Genomic DNA, 19149 nt, shown 5'->3' on the forward strand with positions numbered 1-19149 from the left:
GATGTGATTTTTTTTTTTAGATTGTTGTTTATGATAAGATTCCTTAGGTTATCTGAGAATGAATATATTATTATTAGGAAATCTATAGATAGCTCTGAGAGTCAAGCAGGATTTAAGGGATTTATTCGAGAACTGAGTAAAGGTATATTTACAGTAGTTGTTCCTATCACTAATGACACTATTGCAGATGAAGGTATCTTGGTAATATATAGCTGTGCTACCTCCTTTTTTATTAGGTCTACAGTTGTGAATGGCTTTATAACCTGCTAAGTTATAGAATTAGGTATAGTCTTTACTTAGCCAGGTTTCTGTTAAAATAATGACCGATAGTTTAGTACCTAGTGCTGTGAGTAGTGCATTTATATGCACTAAATAACCAGAGTGTAAATTATAGTCTTATCTAACTACCAAAGTGTACTTTAGCTCTGCCTTTCCTTTCCAAAGGTTCTTTTTTCTTTTTTTTTTGCTGTGGTAGCTGTGCTACCTCCTTTTTTATTAGGCCTACAGTTGTGAATGGCTTTATAACCTGCTAAGTTATAGAATTAGGTATAGTCTTTACTTAGCCAGGTTTCTGTTAAAATAATGACCGATAGTTTAGTACCTAGTGCTGTGAGTAGTGCATTTATATGCACTAAATAACCAGAGGGTAAATTATAGTCTTATCTAACTACCAAAGTGTACTTTAGCTCTGCCTTTCCTTTCCAAAGGTTCTTTTTTCTTTCTTTTTTTAATTGTCATCTCTGTTATTGTCGTTTTTTCTTGTTTTTTTACTCTATTTTATATATACTCCATACACCCCTGTTCCATTGTTCACTGGCTTTGCTAGTGTCCTCTAGCATAAACTCTTATCATTCAGTGTACCTGAGTGTACAGTATCTCTTAATTAATTAATCTACCTCATTTTTATCTTAGTGTAACTTTAGTAATTAAATATAGTGTAATTATATTATTAAAGTAAACCATTATTTTATAGAATTATCATTTGTTTTTGCTATTACTGTCTCATTTCAGTGATTGTCATTTTATATTATTTTGTTTCTATTATATATTTATATTTGCATATTTTCTCTTTTTATCTGTTTACCATAATTATTTTATATTTTTAGCAGATTTAGTATTTTATTGGTCTGTACTTGCTTTCCTTATTGTACCTTGACTCCATTGCATCCACATGCAAGCTGATTTTGAACCTGAACAAAATCTACTATCTAAAATTTTTAATAACCAACACACTGATCATCACCACTGCAGGTATTACACAGCACACCAGGCAAAAAACAAACTCTGAAATAACACTTACTTATTTCAACCAAAATGTCAGATCACTTAGTAAACATTTTGATGATATTAATGTACAGTACTACTCTCAGCGCTAGGTACTGAACTATCGTTCATTATTTTAACAGAAACCTGGCTAAGTAAAGACCATACCCAACATTTCAACTTAGCTGATTATAGAGCCATTCACAACTGTAGGGCTAGCAAAAAAGGAGGTGGCACAGCTATATACTACCAAGATACCTTCATCTGCAATAGTGTCATTAGTGATAGAGACGACTGCTGTGAATATACTTTTGCTCAATTTTCAATTAAATCCCTTAAATCCTCCTTGACTATTGGTGCAATCTATAGATTTCCCAATATTAACATAGCTGCATTCACAGATAACTTGAGGAATCTTATCATAAACAACAACCTCAACAAAAATCACAAAGTTCTGGGGGGTGACTTCAATATTGACCTAGGGCAACAAAATAGCCCTCAATTCGACTATTTCCTTAATAGCATAAATTCCTGTATGCTCATCCTCGCAATCACTAGGTCCACCCGATTCACTCAAACCTCCGCTACTACCCTGGGATGGACCAACATAACAGCTCACATCTGGTATAATCACTGACAGAACAACTGACTACTATCCTACCTTCCTTGTAGCGAACATGGCCATAACACCACCAGCTAATACGAAAATTATCTTTAGGTTACACAGTGAAGCAGCAATAGGATATCTCACAAATGCCCTCCTCAATATAAACTGGGAATCTGAATTTAATAATACACAGGATATAAATTCCTTAACCTTTCAATTGCGCATCGCATCATATGAATTTTGACCGACTTGCAGTAAATTGCGCATTGTATCATGTGATGCTTTGGAGTACTACGCAAGATTTAAACGGCCCGTGGATACACGGGGTTCACCACACCTTCATCAGGGCTCTTGTAAACAGACGCCATTTTTTAAAGAAATCGTGGGCCAAATTCCCAGGTGTGAGGGGCCTCAGTATTGAGTGAGCAACCGAGCCTGACGCACGCAGCATGAGCTCACAGCACTGCTGATCAGCTTGTGACCACAGCATCGCCTAAAAATGCCATAATATACTTGTTTATGCTATTATGTAGCGATGATATTATTACAGAAGACCCCTGACTGTGATAAAACTGACCAAGGTTCTGATAATAGCAGGATTGTGGTGATATTTAGCGCTGTGCGCCATGGAGGGAGGAGTAATGCTGTGGGAGGGAGGGTAGTGGCGATGTCTTCTGACTGTGTGTAGCCACCTTTTATTGACTGCACTCAGCATACCAGCTTAGTGGTTCGCTATGGTGAACACAAATGTAGATACTTATATATAACGTGTGTATAGAGGGTATAAACAGCAAGAGTAGGTTGGGAGCCGCTATTTTGGTGAGGGAGGTGGCGTCGTCTGCACGACGCCACCGTGCAGACATAAGAACATAAGAACATAAGAACAAAGGTAACTGCAGAAGGCCTATTGGCCCATACGAGGCAGCTCCTATTCTATAACCACCCAATCCCACTCATATACTTGTCCAACCCGTGCTTAAAACAATCGAGGGACCCCACCTCCACAATGTTACGCGGCAATTGGTTCCACAAATCAACAACCCTGTTACTGAACCAGTATTTACCCAAGTCTTTCCTAAATCTAAACTTATCCAATTTATATCCATTGTTTCGTGTTCTGTCCTGTGTTGATACTTTTAATACCCTATTAATATCCCCCCGGTTATGTCCATTCATCCACTTGTAAACCTCTATCATGTCACCCCTAACTCTTCGCCTTTCCAGTGAATGCAACTTAAGCTTTGTTAATCTTTCTTCATATGAAAGATTTCTAATTTGGGGAATTAACTTAGTCATCCTACGCTGGACACGTTCAAGTGAATTTATATCCATTCTATAATATGGCGACCAAAACTGAACTGCATAATCTAAATGGGGCCTAACTAGAGCAAGATATAGCTTGAGAACCACACCAGGTGTCTTGTTACTAACGCTGCGATTAATAAATCCAAGTGTCCGATTTGCCTTATTACGAACATTTATGCATTGATCCTTTTGTTTTAAATTCTTACTAATCATAACTCCCAGATCCCTTTCGCAATCCGACTTCGCAATCACAACACCATCTAGCTCGTATCTTGTAACTCTATCATCATTACCTAACCTCAGAACTTTACATTTATCAGCATTAAACTGCATCTGCCAATCCTTTGACCATTTCAAAACCCTATCTAGATCAACTTGAAGTGATAGTGAGTCCTCCTCCGAATTAATTTCCCTACCGATTTTCGTATCATCGGCAAATTTGCAAATGTTGCTACTCAAACCTGAATCTAAATCATTTATATATATTATAAACAACAGAGGTCCCAGGACAGAGCCTTGAGGCACTCCACTTACAACATTTTCCCACTCTGACTTGATTCCATTTATACTAACTCTCTGTTTCCTTTGGTATAGCCATGCCCTAATCCAGCTTAATATAGCACCCCCAATACCATGAGACTCTATTTTTTTAATCAGTCTTTCATGTGGCACTGTATCAAAAGCTTTGCTAAAGTCAAGGTATACAACATCGCAATCCTTACCACTATCAACTGCCTCAACAATGCTAGAATAAAAAGATAACAAATTTGTTAAACATGAACGGCCATTTATAAAACCATGTTGCGACTCAATTATTAATTTATGTTTTTCAAGATGAAGACGAATTTTATTTGCTATTATAGATTCCAGTAACTTTCCCACAATAGACGTTAGGCTAATTGGTCGATAGTTAGACGCAAGTGATCTATCTCCTTTCTTAAAAACTGGTATCACATTAGCAACTTTCCAAAACTCTGGCACTCTGCCTGACTCTATTGATTTATTAAATATGGTTGACAGTGGGTCACAAAGCTCCTCTTTGCATTCTTTAAGCACCCTAGCAAACACTTCATCCGGCCCTGGGGATTTGTTTGGTTTGAGTTTTACTATTTGTTTAAGAACATCCTCCCTGGTAACTGCTAAACTCGTCAACCTGTCCTCGTCCCCACCCACATAGACTTGTTCGGCTGAAGGCATATTGTTAAGTTCCTCTTTAGTAAATACAGATACAAAATATTTATTAAAAATACTACTCATCTCTTCATCACTATCTGTTATTTGACCTGTCTCAGTTTTTAATGGACCTATCCTTTCCCTAGTCTTAGTACGATATAACTGAAAAAACCCTTTAGGATTTGTCTTTGCTTGCCCTGCTATGCGAACTTCATAGTTTCTTTTTGCTTTCCTTATCTCTTTTTTAACATTTCTAACCAGTTGTACGAATTCCTGTTCTAAAGTGACCTCCCCATTTTTAATCCTTTTGTACCAAGCTCTCTTTTTACCTATAAGGTTCTTCAAATTCTTTGTTATCCACTTTGGGTCATTAGTATACGATCTATTCAATTTGTATGGTATACTACGTTCCTGTGCTTTGTTTAGAATATTCTTAAATAAGTTATATATTGAATCCACATCGAAATCCCCATTTAAGTCACCTATCGCTGGGTTCATGTCTCGCTCCAAGACCGGCCCACACCCCATACCCAAGCCTTTCCAATCAATTTGACCCAAAAAATTTCTTAGGCTATTAAAATCAGCTTTTCGAAAATCTGGCACTTTAACAGAATTTTCTCCTACTGGTCTATTCCATTCTATGCTAAATCTGATTTCTTTGTGATCACTGCTCCCTAGCTCACTCCCTATTTCGATGTCATTAATTTGCGTTTCCCTGTTAGTTAACACTAAATCTAAAATATTATTTTCCCGTGTTGGTTCCTTAATGTGTTGCGTAAGAAAGCAATCGTCAATTAATTCTAGAAAATCTTCTGCTTCACTATTCCCTGTTTTGTTCAACCAGTTTATTCCGCTAAAATTAAAGTCACCCATGACATAAATACTGTTAGATCTAGATGCTCTAGATATTTCATCCCATAGATGCTTTGCTTCCATTCTGTCTAAATTTGGTGGCCTATATATTACTCCTATTATAATATTATTAGCTTTTTCGTTTAATTCAATCCAAATAGTTTCTGTGTGTGGCTCTGTTTTGATTCCCTCTTTGAGACTACATTTCAAATTGTCCCTAACATATATGGCTACTCCACCTCCTCGTCTAATATATCTATCTGTGTGAAATAGTTTAAATCCATATATTTGATATTCAGCTAATAGTTCTCTATTTTCTACATTCATCCACGTTTCGGTAAGTGCAATAATATCTATTTTTTCTGTGCAGACAAGAGCATTTAATTCGTTAATTTTATTTCTTAGACTTCTACTGTTAGTGTAATATACCCTAAGTGAATTGTTATTTTGCGGACCTTCTCTTTCCCTGATCGTTTTGCCAATTCCTTTCTCCCACAAACACATACTTTTATTACCTCCTTCCTCCAAATCAATTCCCATACCTCTATCTACTAACAGTTTAAACCCAAACAAACACCTCTAACCACTTCTTCTAGCGAGTTCGCAACAGCAACAACCCCAGCTCTCGATAGATGCACCCCATCACGAGCATACATTTCATTTCTTCCATAGAAGTGTTCCCAGTTGTCTATGAAAGATATTGCATTTGATTTGCAATATCTTTCCAGCCGGCAATTGACACCAAGTGCCCTCGATATCCATTCATTTCCCACTCCCTTTCTTGGAAGAATGCCACATATGATCGGGATTCCTCCCTTGCTCCTAACTAACTCTATGGCTGTTTTATACCTCTGAATCAGTTCCTCACTCCTGACTCGACCAACATCATTTCCTCCCACGCTAATGCAAATAATGGGATTGTTCCCATTACCAGCCATAATATCATTCATGTTGTTTATAATATCACCAATGCCAGCTCCGGGATAGCAAACCCTTAACCTGTTCCCCCTATCTCTAGCACAAAACGTTCTATCCAAATACCTTATCTGGGAATCTCCCACAACTAATGTTTGCTTAGGTACTTCCTTTACTTTCTGAGGGGCCTGCGCTTCCTTTCTCTTCGTTGCTTTCCCTTTTGCGCGATCCACAGTCTCTCCACAGCACTCGTCCTCCAAAACGTCAAATGAATTTGAAGTTGCTATGGCGTTTGAAGGCGGCTTTATCAAAGTCTTCTTAAGGCCCCTGTCTTTCGCAACTCTCCAAGACGAGGTCCCTTTACTGCTGGTCTCCTCCTTCGTTACTTCTCGTTGTTTTTTAAGCTGACGCACCTCCTCCCGCAGAGAGTCCAACTCTGTCCTCAGGGCTCCCACTAGAGTCACCAGGTCCTTCACTACAACTTCCATATTGCTATGATGTAAACTTATCACTTCACTGTTCGTCAGAATAATAAACACTTACTACACTGTGTATGTTAGCAACAGACGACGGTGTTGTTTACTGGTTACCACGATGGTCTTTGGGCACCATACCAGTTTACTTGTACAAGTATGGTGAATAAAACAGGTAGATATTTATATATAATGTGTGTATATAGCATAATAACACCACATAGTATTGTTGGTGGAGAAATATTAGTGCGTCTGGCCTTGAGGGCGGCAGTCGTCAGCTGTGTGAGGTCCTACGTCTTTGTGCCTTTACTCACCATACAAGCTTAGATGTACAGTTATGGTGAACAAAACATGTAAATACTTATATATAACATCTGTATATAAGAGCAAAAACAGTATTGTGGGAGGAGAATGTGGGTGAGGGAGGGCGCGAGTGGCTGGCTGGTACACGGCAGTCACTCCTCGTTACTTTTTGACTCATAATAGCAACTTAGTGGTTCGTTATGGTGAACAAAACATGCAGATACTTATATATAACCTGTGTATATAGTGTAGTAACTGACAAAGCATTTGTTCACTGATTGATGAACATAATTGAATCAACAATATGCACACCATATTTATGAGTACAGCGATGATTCACTCATTTTATTATATAAATATATCAAACATATATGTTTTGGTTTTAACATGTTGGCCGCTGCCTGGCTAACTGTTCTTGCAGCAGCCTTTGTGACGAGACGCCGGAGGAAATTGCCCACAGCTATTGGTCTGATCCCTCCATCCTTTTTCCTTAGAGCACAGAAATGCAAGAAAAAAGAAAGGCATTATGGCCTCTGGTATATTGCCAGCTAGACATATCTTAATGAAGCTGGTTAGTTCCACCGGAGGCCCTATGCAGTGTCTCCCACTGCATGGGAGTATCTCCCACTGAACGTGGTTGGGTTTTAGTCCTGTGAACCCACCTGCTGATCCTGTTGGGAAGGACAAGGCTGCTTTATGAACCACAGATTCGTCCACCTAGAAAGGTTCTGTTCCAGTAACCCCAACTGGTGGAAAGTTATCCTCACCTGGAGCTCTTGGGTGAGTGTTTGGCCATGAGGGCTTGAGCTGTATTGGCACCTCTCAGCAATTGTGTCCTTGCTGGTGATGACTCTTATTGAACATACAGTATAGCATTTCCTTCTTCTATTTCCTATATATTTCCTGTAACATATTTCCTGTATTTCCTGACACTAGTAGCAGGAGGAAAAAAAATATATGCACAGATATAAAGCAGTGAAAGGGGGAAGGGTTTTGTTCGCCGTGGGTAAACACAAAAATAAAACACCGGTTGTGCCACAGCAACTCGGTGGCCAGCTGCCAAACGACATAGGCAGCTCATGGGTGGAGGTGCCTGGGGTCGGATTCACAAATAAAAGAATAGAATAATCAAAAGATTGAGGTTCGGCAGTTCAGTTGGGGAGTGCTTCAGGGAACCACCGGGCTCACCCAGAAATTGGCATTTCATTACAGTAGCTTTTTAATAGGCAGTCTCCGTGGCATAGTGGTAAGACGCTCGCCTGGCGTTCCGCGAGCGCTTTGGCCTAGGTTCGTATCCTGGCCCGGGGAGGATTTACTGGCTGCAAATCTTTAACTGTAGCCTCCATTTAACTCAACAGTAACAAAATGAGTACTTTGTTGTAAAAACGATTCTTCGTGGGGGTTGTATTCCAGGGAACATAGGATTAAGGACTTGCCCGAAATGCTACGCGAACTAGTGGCTGTACAAGAATGTAAGAACTCTTGCATATATAAATAAATAAAACAAAATTATGGTTTTTGTTAGCTTTTAATTTATTATTTTGTCTTCTCTTACGTTCTTCCTCTTGTCATCAGCCTGCTTTTCTTTTTCCGAGCCTTCTTGATTTCTGGTTCGAATGCTTATCTTTTTTTTTCCTGCTATGGTGTCCTGTGTTGCTGTGGATGGCCTTGGTTGTAAGGTTGATATAAAGGCATTGCTTGATTACTGACTTTATTACTTATAATGATACATAACCAGCAGTGTCCAAGCATGGCGGGCATCCAGCATGCTCTCTGTTGTTTACATACTACTGGCATATGAAATGCAGCGCATACAAACGTATGGCACCGTTTGCTATGAACATTACATTTGCCTCCAATGATCGGGTTCTTGTTTTCCTTCTCTCCTTCAATGGTGGAGGTTTAGTTTATTTTGGTCCTGAAGGACAATTCCTTTGTGGATATCTCCTTCCTTTCTGGTGAGGGATGGCAGGGTTTTGGAGGGGGTTCCTTTGGTACTTGAGTGTTGGTTTCTTTGGATAAAGGTTCCTCTTTGTCCAGGAATGGTAGTTTGTCATTCTTTGCATTCCCTGGGTGTCACTTTGTCTGTCACCTCTGGTTTTGGCTCCTTGTTCCATGGCCAAGTTGTCTTGAGAAAGAGGAGTTTCATTACATTCACTGTTGGCTTTATTAATTGGGTAAAGGAAGTAAAGCATTCAATTTAATTTGAAAGGTTACTCCACAATTTAGTGCCTTTACTTTGCATGTAATTTCTACCAAATTTAACAATATAACTTATTTTCAGGTCTGGGAAACATTTCTGGAAGTTCAAGACATTATCATGGCTTATGCATATAGTTTTGAAAGTTTATCTAAACAATTTATTCATAAATTGTTGGTAAGCAGCAAGATTAGGGAAATAATAGATGAATTTGGGCCTGAACACACCACAGAGGAAATGTTTTCCTCTATTTGGAGCCTGGATGAAGCCCATAGCACTCTGTCACCAGTTTTGCTCCCACCAAGCAAGTCAAATGAAGTTTCTTATCAGCACAGCAGAAAGGGAGACAAAGCTTATGTATTTCATGATCTAGATGAAGCATTAAAATGTTATAATTTAGCTGTGTTATCTGCACCACATCCAGACATTGTGGCAGGTAATGTCCAGACCAATGACAAAAAAGTATATAAAGCTTTGGCCCATGCATACGGATCGCGTTCTCTTGTACTGTTCAATCTGAAGCAGTATGAAAAATGCTTGGATGACATTGAGCGTGTCCTGCAACTTGACTCTTTACAAGTATCTACTCAAAAATTTAGAGAAATGAAGGTCACATGTCAGAAAATGATATTAAAGGATAAAGATAAGAAACTTGATATTACAGCTGAGAGTAATTTTAAGTCTTCTGAACTGTCATTTGCATATACAAACCCTGATCCTCCAAAGTTAAAAGAGTGCAACTCTACAGTGCCATCATTGAGCAGCGCTGTCAAGCTGGTCTACACTGATCTTCAGGGACGACATTTGATTGCTGATAAAGACATCAACCCAGGTAATGTAGTGTAAAATAGTAGAGTGTATGGAAAGTTGAAGTCAGTATCTAAAATGTTCACATTAATATCTAAAAAATATTTGATAACATTTTAGATATTGGATAAAAAACCCACACTTGTGTATTTTTGAAATTTATGTAAAGAATTTACAAAATGTCTTTCACACTTTCCTGAGGACTTTGTTAACCCTTAACCACCATGCGGCGCTGAGTTTATTGTGAAATTCCCCCTGTGCGCATGAAATAAAGTGTTCCCAAAAACCAGCAGTGAATGTAATGAAACGCCATTTTCTGGGTGAAACTCGGAGGCTCCCCGGAGCTTTACCAGGCTGATATGCTAATGTCAGACTTTGGCATCAGTCATGTGTATAGAGTTCTAGGGCCTACTGGGGACCACGGCCAAAACCTGGATCCCTCAAAGAGGCAAGGGGAGCAATGGTCTATAGAAACCCCCGTGTGGTTGGAAGCATTCTATGTCTGCCATCGACCGGGTCAAGCATCCAGAAAGGTAAGCATTCCAAAACAAACCCCTATTCTGGTTAAAATTGCTACCTAAAGCCAAACTAGTAGATAGAACTCCCCAACAGAAAACAAGCAAACTAGTATGACGTCACATGTCACCGCGCCGCTATCTGCGCAGCTCCCCCCTTCCCGGGAGGGGGAAGGGGGAGACCCAGACCTCCCACGCTGGCTATCCACCCATCAGTTCTGAGGCTGGATGTCAAAACACGCGAAAAACCGCCGACCGAAGGGAGGGAGGGTTGCTGGGAAGCCTCCAATTCTCACCCAGAAAATGACGTTTCATTACACTCAACGCTGGTTTTCAGGGGGAGCCCCGTCGGGTCCCTAGAGCTAACTACCCACAGAGGAAGGTCAAAGGGACGGAACTGGGAGGCGGACACCACGCACCCCCCACGGAAGCGAGACCACCGGCAGCAAATGCCAACCCAAGGCGCTACAACACCAAAAAGGCCCGGGAACAACACGAGAACAACGAGCATCAAGGCCCCTGTACGAACACCAAAGATCCATGCCCGAATGACCGCAAGGACACTCAGACGGCAGCGAGAGCAGCGAAACCACGAACGGCATGGGCATGGGGGAAGAACACAGGCAGGTTAGCCGCAAGATCACGGCTGACAACTTGGGACACCGTCACCCGCGAACTGGGAAGAACAGAACCGGATCAACGCAAAACGCGCCTCAGACACAGATGCCGTGGCACGCAAATAACAGCGGAGGGCTGCCAATGAACACAAAACATGACACACCGCCGGCCCGACCAACCAAGCACCAACAAACCATGGACCCCTCCAGAATGCAGCAGCCCCACCCCGCGCCAGAAAAGAAGGATACTGCTGCCACCAAACAACCAAAACGCTAAAACTAAAGGAGCAAGAAAACTCAGCGACCCGACCCCCAGAGGCAAATGCCAAAAGGAAAAAGAGCCCAGGAAAAAACAAACCGGAACCAAAGGGGCACTACCAACCGATTAGAAGACAGAGCACGCTGACCAGAGACCAGGATGGTGCAAGCGGTGCACGAACAGGCCGGAGGTGAAACAACGCACGAGACAGCTTACTAACGGTGCAGAAGCAACACCAAGACCGAAAGCAAGCCGAAGCGGCTCCGCCAGCGCCACATGAAAAGAGACGACAGTATGGGGCAAGACGACGGCCCCCAACCCCCACCAGAAAACCAAGCCAACGCTAACAAGTGCAGCCACCTAAGAAGGGACAGGAAAAGGAAGGACCGTCAAAATACTCCATACTGCCACCAAGAAGAAGTACGTAGGTGGGACACCTACCACGAAACCACCCGACCACCAACCGGAGGCGAAATCGTGAGGCAGAACGTAAGCAGCTCCGACAAGGCCCCTCCGAGCCCAGGAAAAGGCGGAGCCATGGGAAGATCTCGGACGCGACCACCGAAACCCAGGCGGCACAAGGAGATGGAATGTCTGCCGAACAGAAAAACTCCCCAAAGCAAGCAAGCCCACCAGGAGTTCAGAATCGATGGGTCCGACGCGAGACATCACAAGACCCCGAAAAGCCAACCGGCAGGGTAAGCTAGGAACCCGAAGAAGGCGGAAGGGTTGCCGTCAGAAACAGAACCCACCGAAACCCAGGCGGCACAAGGAGATGGAATGTCTGCCGAACAGAAAAACTCCCCAAAGCAAGCAAGCCCACCAGGAGTTCAGAATCGATGGGTCCGACGCGAAACCCAGGCGGTACAAGGAGATGGAATGTCTGCCGAACAGAAAAACTCCCCAAAGCAAGCAAGCCCACCAGGAGTTCAGAATCGATGGGTCCGACGCGAGACATCACAAGACCCCGAAAAGCCAACCGGCAGGGTAAGCTAGGAACCCGAAGAAGGCGGAAGGGTTGCCGTCAGAAACAGAACCCAAACCAAGGGGTACGAGCAACGGCAATAGACCGAGACAAATAAGCACACCACAGGACATGGGCTGAAAGAATGCCCAAGAAGCCAAGGAACGCACGCAGAACACCCCTGCGGCAGAGGAGGAAACAAGGGAACACAGAAGGGAAAGGAAGCGGTGGAAACTGATACCCCCCCCCACACACATACAGCAGCAAGTGCAGGCAATACTGATCAAAGGAGATGCCAGGAAAACGACTGGAGAGAGGCAGGACGAAAGAGCTGAAACACAAAACCCCAGGAAACAACGAGGGGTGGACAATCAAGCAGGGACAGAAAAAACCCACGCATATGACAGGGCTAAGCCAGGGACCCAAAGACCACGATAAACAACAAGCAAACCCCCATACGCAAACCCTAGGCACAAAACAGCAGCAAAATGCCACACTACAACCGGACACAGGAACAAAGACACACCACCACGAAACACGTTACCAATGCACACATGCAGCAGCAGCAGCAACAGGCACCACCGCAAAATGCAACATGTAAAAAGCAACTCGCTTCTGCAAAGGCAGAGAACGGAGCAGGCAGACCCCAGACAGGGCCAACGGAGACGCGACAGAACCCAGCAGGCTCAGGAACCTGCACACCAGGCGACCGACGGCGGAGAACCCCGCTCGATACCTGCTGGATGGGTTACTGGGAGCTCATTTACACCCCAAGCCCGGTCCGATGCTAGGCTAGATCGGCCAGATGGTGGCCCACCAGGCAGCTGCTTGGAGCGGCCCACAGGCCCACATACCCCCCACAACTAGAATGGGCCGGAACTTCTATTCGAAAACAGGCTAGTGTGCCCTGGAAGTCCACGGATGTACCGGCAATATGGCGTATGCTCTCAAGTAGGTCGTGTAACAATCGCAGATGGTTATACAGTGTTTCCCAATTGTGCCTATAGCACCACTGCACTCCACTGGTACTATCCCGCAAGTTCTTCCATATAGGCGGGACCCAAGAGCCAGAACTCAAACCCTGCAAGCACAACCAGGAGAGCCCTACCAGGTGAGTACATAACCATCACCACAACCCACACACCTATATGGAGTATATGGATATATATATGTATATGGAGCACCACTTGGCAAATGGAATTTAATGTTAATAAATGTCATGTTATGGAATGTGGAATAGGAGAACATAGACCCCACACAACCTATATATTATGTGAGAAATCTTTAAAGAATTCTGATAAAGAAAGAGATCTAGGAGTGGTTCTAGATAGAAAACTATCACCTGAGGACCACATAAAGAATATTGTGCAAGGAGCCTATGCAATGCTTTCTAACTTCAGAATTGCATTTAAATACATGGATGGCGAGATACTAAAGAAATTGTTCATGACTTTTGTTAGGCCAAAGCTAGAATATGCAGCTGTTGTGTGGTGCCCATATCTTAAGAAGCACATCAACAAACTGGAAAAGGTGCAAAGACATGCTACTAAGTGGCTCCCAGAACTGAAGGGCAAGAGCTACGAGGAGAGGTTAGAAGCATTAAATATGCCAAAACTAGAAGACAGAAGAAAAAGAGGTGATATGATCACTACATACAAAATAGTAACAGGAATTGATAAAATCGACAGGGAAGACTTCCTGAGACCTGGAACTTCAAGAACAAGAGGTCATAGATTTAAACTAGCTAAACACAGATGCCGAAGAAATATAAGAAAATTCACCTTCGCAAATAGAGTGGTAGACGGTTGGAACAAGTTAAGTGAGAAGGTGGTGGAGGCCAAGACCGTCAGTAGTTTCAAAGCGTTATATGACAAAGAGTGCTGGGAAGACGGGACACCACGAGCGTAGCTCTCATCCTGTAACTACACTTAGGTAATTACTTAGGTAATTACCTCATAACACAAAAAAAGGTGGGTCCCCTGAATGACTCTAGCATGGGTTAGACATGCACATGAGTGGACTGGAATGGTCGTACAAAAATATACCTAAATGAAGACAGGTTTAACACATACCGCAGCAAGGGAGAAGAGCAAGAGGTGAAGCACCTGAGAAAAAAGGGCGCAAAACACCAGCACTGAAACACACCGCCCAGACCAAAACAAACTCCACGGCACATGCGCATGACACGCTGGCCGAACCGCACAACCCGCTCTGCGGGAAGACGCCAACCAGGACTACTGCACTAGAAAAGTAGCCAAAACAGGAAGCAGGAACAACAAAACTGGCCAACGAAGTGAAGACAGAGCCCAAAAGGGTACCCAATCGGGCCACAAATAGCCCAACAGGGCTTCAAATAGCTCAACCGGGCCACAAGTAGCCCAACCGGGCCACAAGTAGCCCAACAGGGCCACAAGAAGCCCAACAGGGCCACAAGTAGCCCAACAGGGCCACAAGTAGCCCAACCGGGCTACTGGCCACAAGCAGCCCAACCGGGCTACTTGAATGGCGATCCGGACGAGGAGCCTACAGACGTTCCAATAATGCGGGAAGTAGCGAAAACCTTCCCGAACCCTCGAGAACACAGAAGCCAACACTAGTCCCGAAGGCACACAAAGGCGCAGGCGCACCCAAGACCAAAAGTCACGTAGACCCCCAAGAACGGGGAAACATGACGAAGACACCGTCCCAAAAAAAGGGGGGGGGGGAAGCATCCACCCACAGGACGGAACCAACCAACTCAAAGGCCAAGGAACCGAGCCCAAGGAGGGGCCGACACCCTCAACAAGTACGGCGAGTGGGGAGGAAAGACCCCACTCCGCGTAACCACAAGCCCCGCCTAGAGGGGGAGAAAAACCCCTATGGGGCCAAGGGCCCCCCAAGTCAGCCCCTCTTCAGCCTGGGAACCAACACGACAGGCCCCGGGCCCGAGCTGTCCCCCCAAAGCCCCGGCCGTACCAGAAAACCGGGGCAGCCGCAAAAACAATAAGGAAGGGAGCCCACTGGCAGACTCTTACAACATGGCTGGAGGAACAGGCGCAAATGCCCCCGTCACTACCCCGGAAGGGGAATTCCCCGAGACTGCCCAAGTCTCAACTTGCACCACTGCTATTTCTCATAAATACTAGTCATCCTTTACAGATGATACAAAAATCAGCATGAAAATTTCCTCTGTAGAAGGTACTGAAAAACTACAAGCTGATATAAATTAAGTCTTCGATGCGGCAATGGAAAATAAGATGATGTTTAACAGTGATACGTTCCAGATACAGGGGTACCTCGGTTTAAGAATTTAATCCGTTCCTGGAGACGGTTCGTAACCCAAAAATTCGTAAACTGAAGCGAATTTCCCCACAAGAAATAATGGGAAATGAATTAATCAGTTCCTGACTCCCCAAAAACTTCATTTCAAAGTAAATTTTATACCCAATTCACCCAAATCTTCACCACAATAGTATATTCAAGTTATTACTTACCCTTGCTGATGACTCTTGTTGGCATATGAAAGATGGTAAGGAGGGTGGAGGAGGAGAGGTGTTACTGTTTGAAAGGGGAGCCCCCTTCCATTATAATATCAGGCCGTGAAGATTTCTCTGGAGTGCACTCTCTGGCACGTTTTTCCTGCATACCACTAGGTCCTGCTTGTGGCTCACTGCTTGATTTTCTCACTTTTCTCACAAGGAAACATTCCATTGAAGATTGTTTTTCCCTTCTTTGCAACAATTGTCTGTAGTGACATTGTCATTAAAAAGATCAATGCAACGGCCTACTACAGCTTTATCTGGGTGATTCTTTTCAGCAAAACTTTGCAGTCCTTCCCATACTGCACACATTTACTTAATTAACCCTTACACTGCTCAGGGGTCCTGGGGACATTTACACCCCTGTGCGCGAGAAAAAAAAAATTCAATTTTTTTTTTCGTCTTCTAAACATGTTAATTTGTGTCCCCTGAGCACGGGGAAAAAAAAAAAAATCGTAGGTGACATATTTTGGGCGCAATTGACCGAGGAAGTCTGGCAAAAAGTGGGCGTTGACAGAGCGGTCGTCAGACCCGGTCAGCGTCACCCGCGCTGACAGATGGGAGTTGCCATAAAGATATTATTACCTAATTGTTTCAATGTCTCCGATTGATTTTTTCTTAGTTTTTTTGCAGTAATATTATTCAATAGTGTGTATTGTAATATATTTATATAATAAAAGTGGTGAATAATCGCTATACTCAAAAGTATGATGTGCATATTAGTGATTCAATTATTATGTTTATAAAACAATAAACAAATAGTTTTGCTGCTATTACACTCTATACACAGGTTATATGTAAGTATCTGCATGTTTTGGTCACCATAACGAACCACTAAGTTGGTATTGAGAGTCGAAAAGCAACGAAGAGTTACCGCCACACACCAGCCAGCCACTCGCTGCCACTCCCTCAACACACGCACTAAACTTTCTTCCCCAACAATACCATTTGTGGTGTTATTACACTATATACAGACGTTATATATAAGTATGTATATATTTTGTTCACCACAACTGTACAGCTAAGCGGATATAGTTAGTTCAGGCACTAAGAGTCGTTGCTATACACAGATGGCGGCTGGCGGCTCCCTCACTCATTCAAGGTCACACGCACTAAACTTTCTCCCCCAACAATACTGTTTGCAGTGTTATTACCCTATATACTGTGACGGTGTTCCCCCCCTTCTCCCACGCCTGCTGTAAGAGCCATGTCCACTTTACCCGAGCGTTCTCTACGTCGCGGGCATCAGTTTGATATATGTGGGAGAGTGTAGTGTTCTCGTGTTGGCAAGAAATTAGTGAAAGAAAAGTATTTTGGCCTGTGGTATAGGCCCTTTAGGACGCCAATATGGCGCTGGCCCTTCCATTTTGCCGCCAAAACTGTGTGACGTCAGTGGCACCAGATTGGTCACCGACAGCGACGTGGCACAGGGAACCAATGAAAACCTCCCTTGGCAAGTATGACGTCACGAAGGAAGGGGGGTCCGGTCATCGCGCCGCGGTGGCGCCATCAGTCTGACACGACACGTCAAGGTGGATGGATGTGTGAAGGTTGATCCTGTCAATCTGACAGTAATACGCCTCTCCCGTGGATCTTACGCGTTACCCGTAGTCTGCAAGTACGCCGAGAGGTCTTCCTTCATTCCATGTGTGGACCAAAGAGGGAATTGACGGGATATTGAGCTTCAAGTGCTCCAGGGTCGGGTGCTGTGCAGGTGAAGTCTAGGCAGTGTCGTCTGGGACATCTGATAGCTTCACAGTGACGACGTAGCGGCTGGGCCAATCCACCGGGGAGCAGTGAAAGAAGAAACTAATTGGGAATCCGGACGTCTGCAGCCGAGAAGTAGGTTGGCAGCCGTAGCTGGGAGGAGAAGTCGACGGCCGGGAGACCGACTCCAACCCCTACAAGATGTTGAGGAGCAGCACGGACCCGCGGAGGACAGAACACGGAGACGACGCATTTATTTTGGGACTTTGATTGGGTTCCTGGAGGACACATCGGTGTGTGTGTGGGGGCGTTCCCTACACGAGGCGAGAGCCTGGACCAGGAGCTACACTTCAACTCTCACCGGAGGATAGGTGGAAGTAGGTGATTCTAGTTTCCCTCCCAATTCCCCTTTAGTCAGATATAATATATATATATATATTTCATTCGCATATAGTCCTGGGGACCATTCAGGCTTGTTCGCATATATATTTATATATTCAGCCAGAGTATCTTTCACGTCGTGAGCAAGGCTCACTTATGTCTATGTCACAGTAAGGCACAGTTGTGCAAAGTGAGGCTGTACAAAGCTCTCACGATATATGTATGTGGTGTGTGCAGACACCTGTAATTATTGAAGAATTTATTGTGTCGATGATTTCTTTCATGTGACTTTAATATGATAATTTATGCTAGAGAATATACATGTAAGTGAACCAGTTATTGGTGTTAGGCTGTGTGCCCAATATTCTTCTTATTATTATTATTGATATCTATGATTTATCTATGTATATGTATATGTAGGTGTGATGAATAATATTCCCATGTGTGAAGTGATTAATTGTGTTATCGCCTACGAGAGGAATTACTGAATCTAAGAACAGTACCGTGGTTAAGTGCATTCATTGTAATTATTATTAAGTACAGTGCATTACTCTAGTACAGTGAAATATCGCGTTAAGTGCTGTAGGAATGAGTTATTGATCTTGAGACCAGTATGGTGATTCATTGTGTTCTATCGCAATTATAGAAATGTTGCGCTGATGATAAATATAGTGATTCATGAGAATTTAAAGAAACAGAGCGCGTGACGCCAGGAAAACAAGCAATAAACATTCTCACGGCTAGAAGGGCGCGGCTCAGCTGATTATGACATTGACGAGGAGGGGGAGTGTTACCCTCTAGGTGCGCCTCGATATATATGAAGATAGAGTGAACTTCTGCAGTGTACTTGATTGTCGGTGGATACGGATATAATACTTTGAAGATTTTTAAGTAAAATATAAAATACCTTTGTGTTTGTATCATCCCTCCATATATCGTGTTGCTATAGAACAATTCCACAGAGTGAGAGTATAGAGACATGTACCTGCCTGATACCAGATCTAATGAGTCAGCTCTCTGACACTAGTACCACAATTCCACAATACCACTGACGTGTTACTGGACACAGGAAACACCAGTTGGCAACCTTGCGGTTAGTGGTAGAGCCCTTGTTGGGGCGGGCACACGGTTGGGAGTGAGCAACTGTGTTCCCACTCTTTCTTTAGCTTTAAGGCTGGCTGGGGATCGACTGGGATACTCTCCTGGCGAACAGTGGCGCCGCGTGGATTGAGTGAAGACCCGCAGGGCTACGGTGAGTGACCTTGTGTATCCTGTTACTCGCCTCCTTAT

At 43.5% G+C, this 19149-nt stretch overlaps 1 protein-coding gene across 2 annotated transcripts in view; it reads left to right on the forward strand.

The window, feature by feature from the left end:
• The window catches only part of LOC123755065 (SET and MYND domain-containing protein 4), a 61083-nt gene that overhangs the window by 18257 nt on the left and 23677 nt on the right, over positions 1-19149 (forward strand). For both annotated transcript variants that reach the window (XM_069332944.1, XM_045737530.2), the window contains exon 2: positions 9176-9923. In XM_069332944.1, coding sequence (XP_069189045.1) covers positions 9212-9923 — 712 coding nt within the window. In that variant the 5' untranslated portion in view covers positions 9176-9211. The remainder of the gene's footprint in view (positions 1-9175; positions 9924-19149) is intronic.

The sequence above is a fragment of the Procambarus clarkii genome, chromosome 28 (assembly GCF_040958095.1).
Source record: "Procambarus clarkii isolate CNS0578487 chromosome 28, FALCON_Pclarkii_2.0, whole genome shotgun sequence".
In the NCBI taxonomy this organism is placed as follows: domain Eukaryota; kingdom Metazoa; phylum Arthropoda; class Malacostraca; order Decapoda; family Cambaridae; genus Procambarus; species Procambarus clarkii.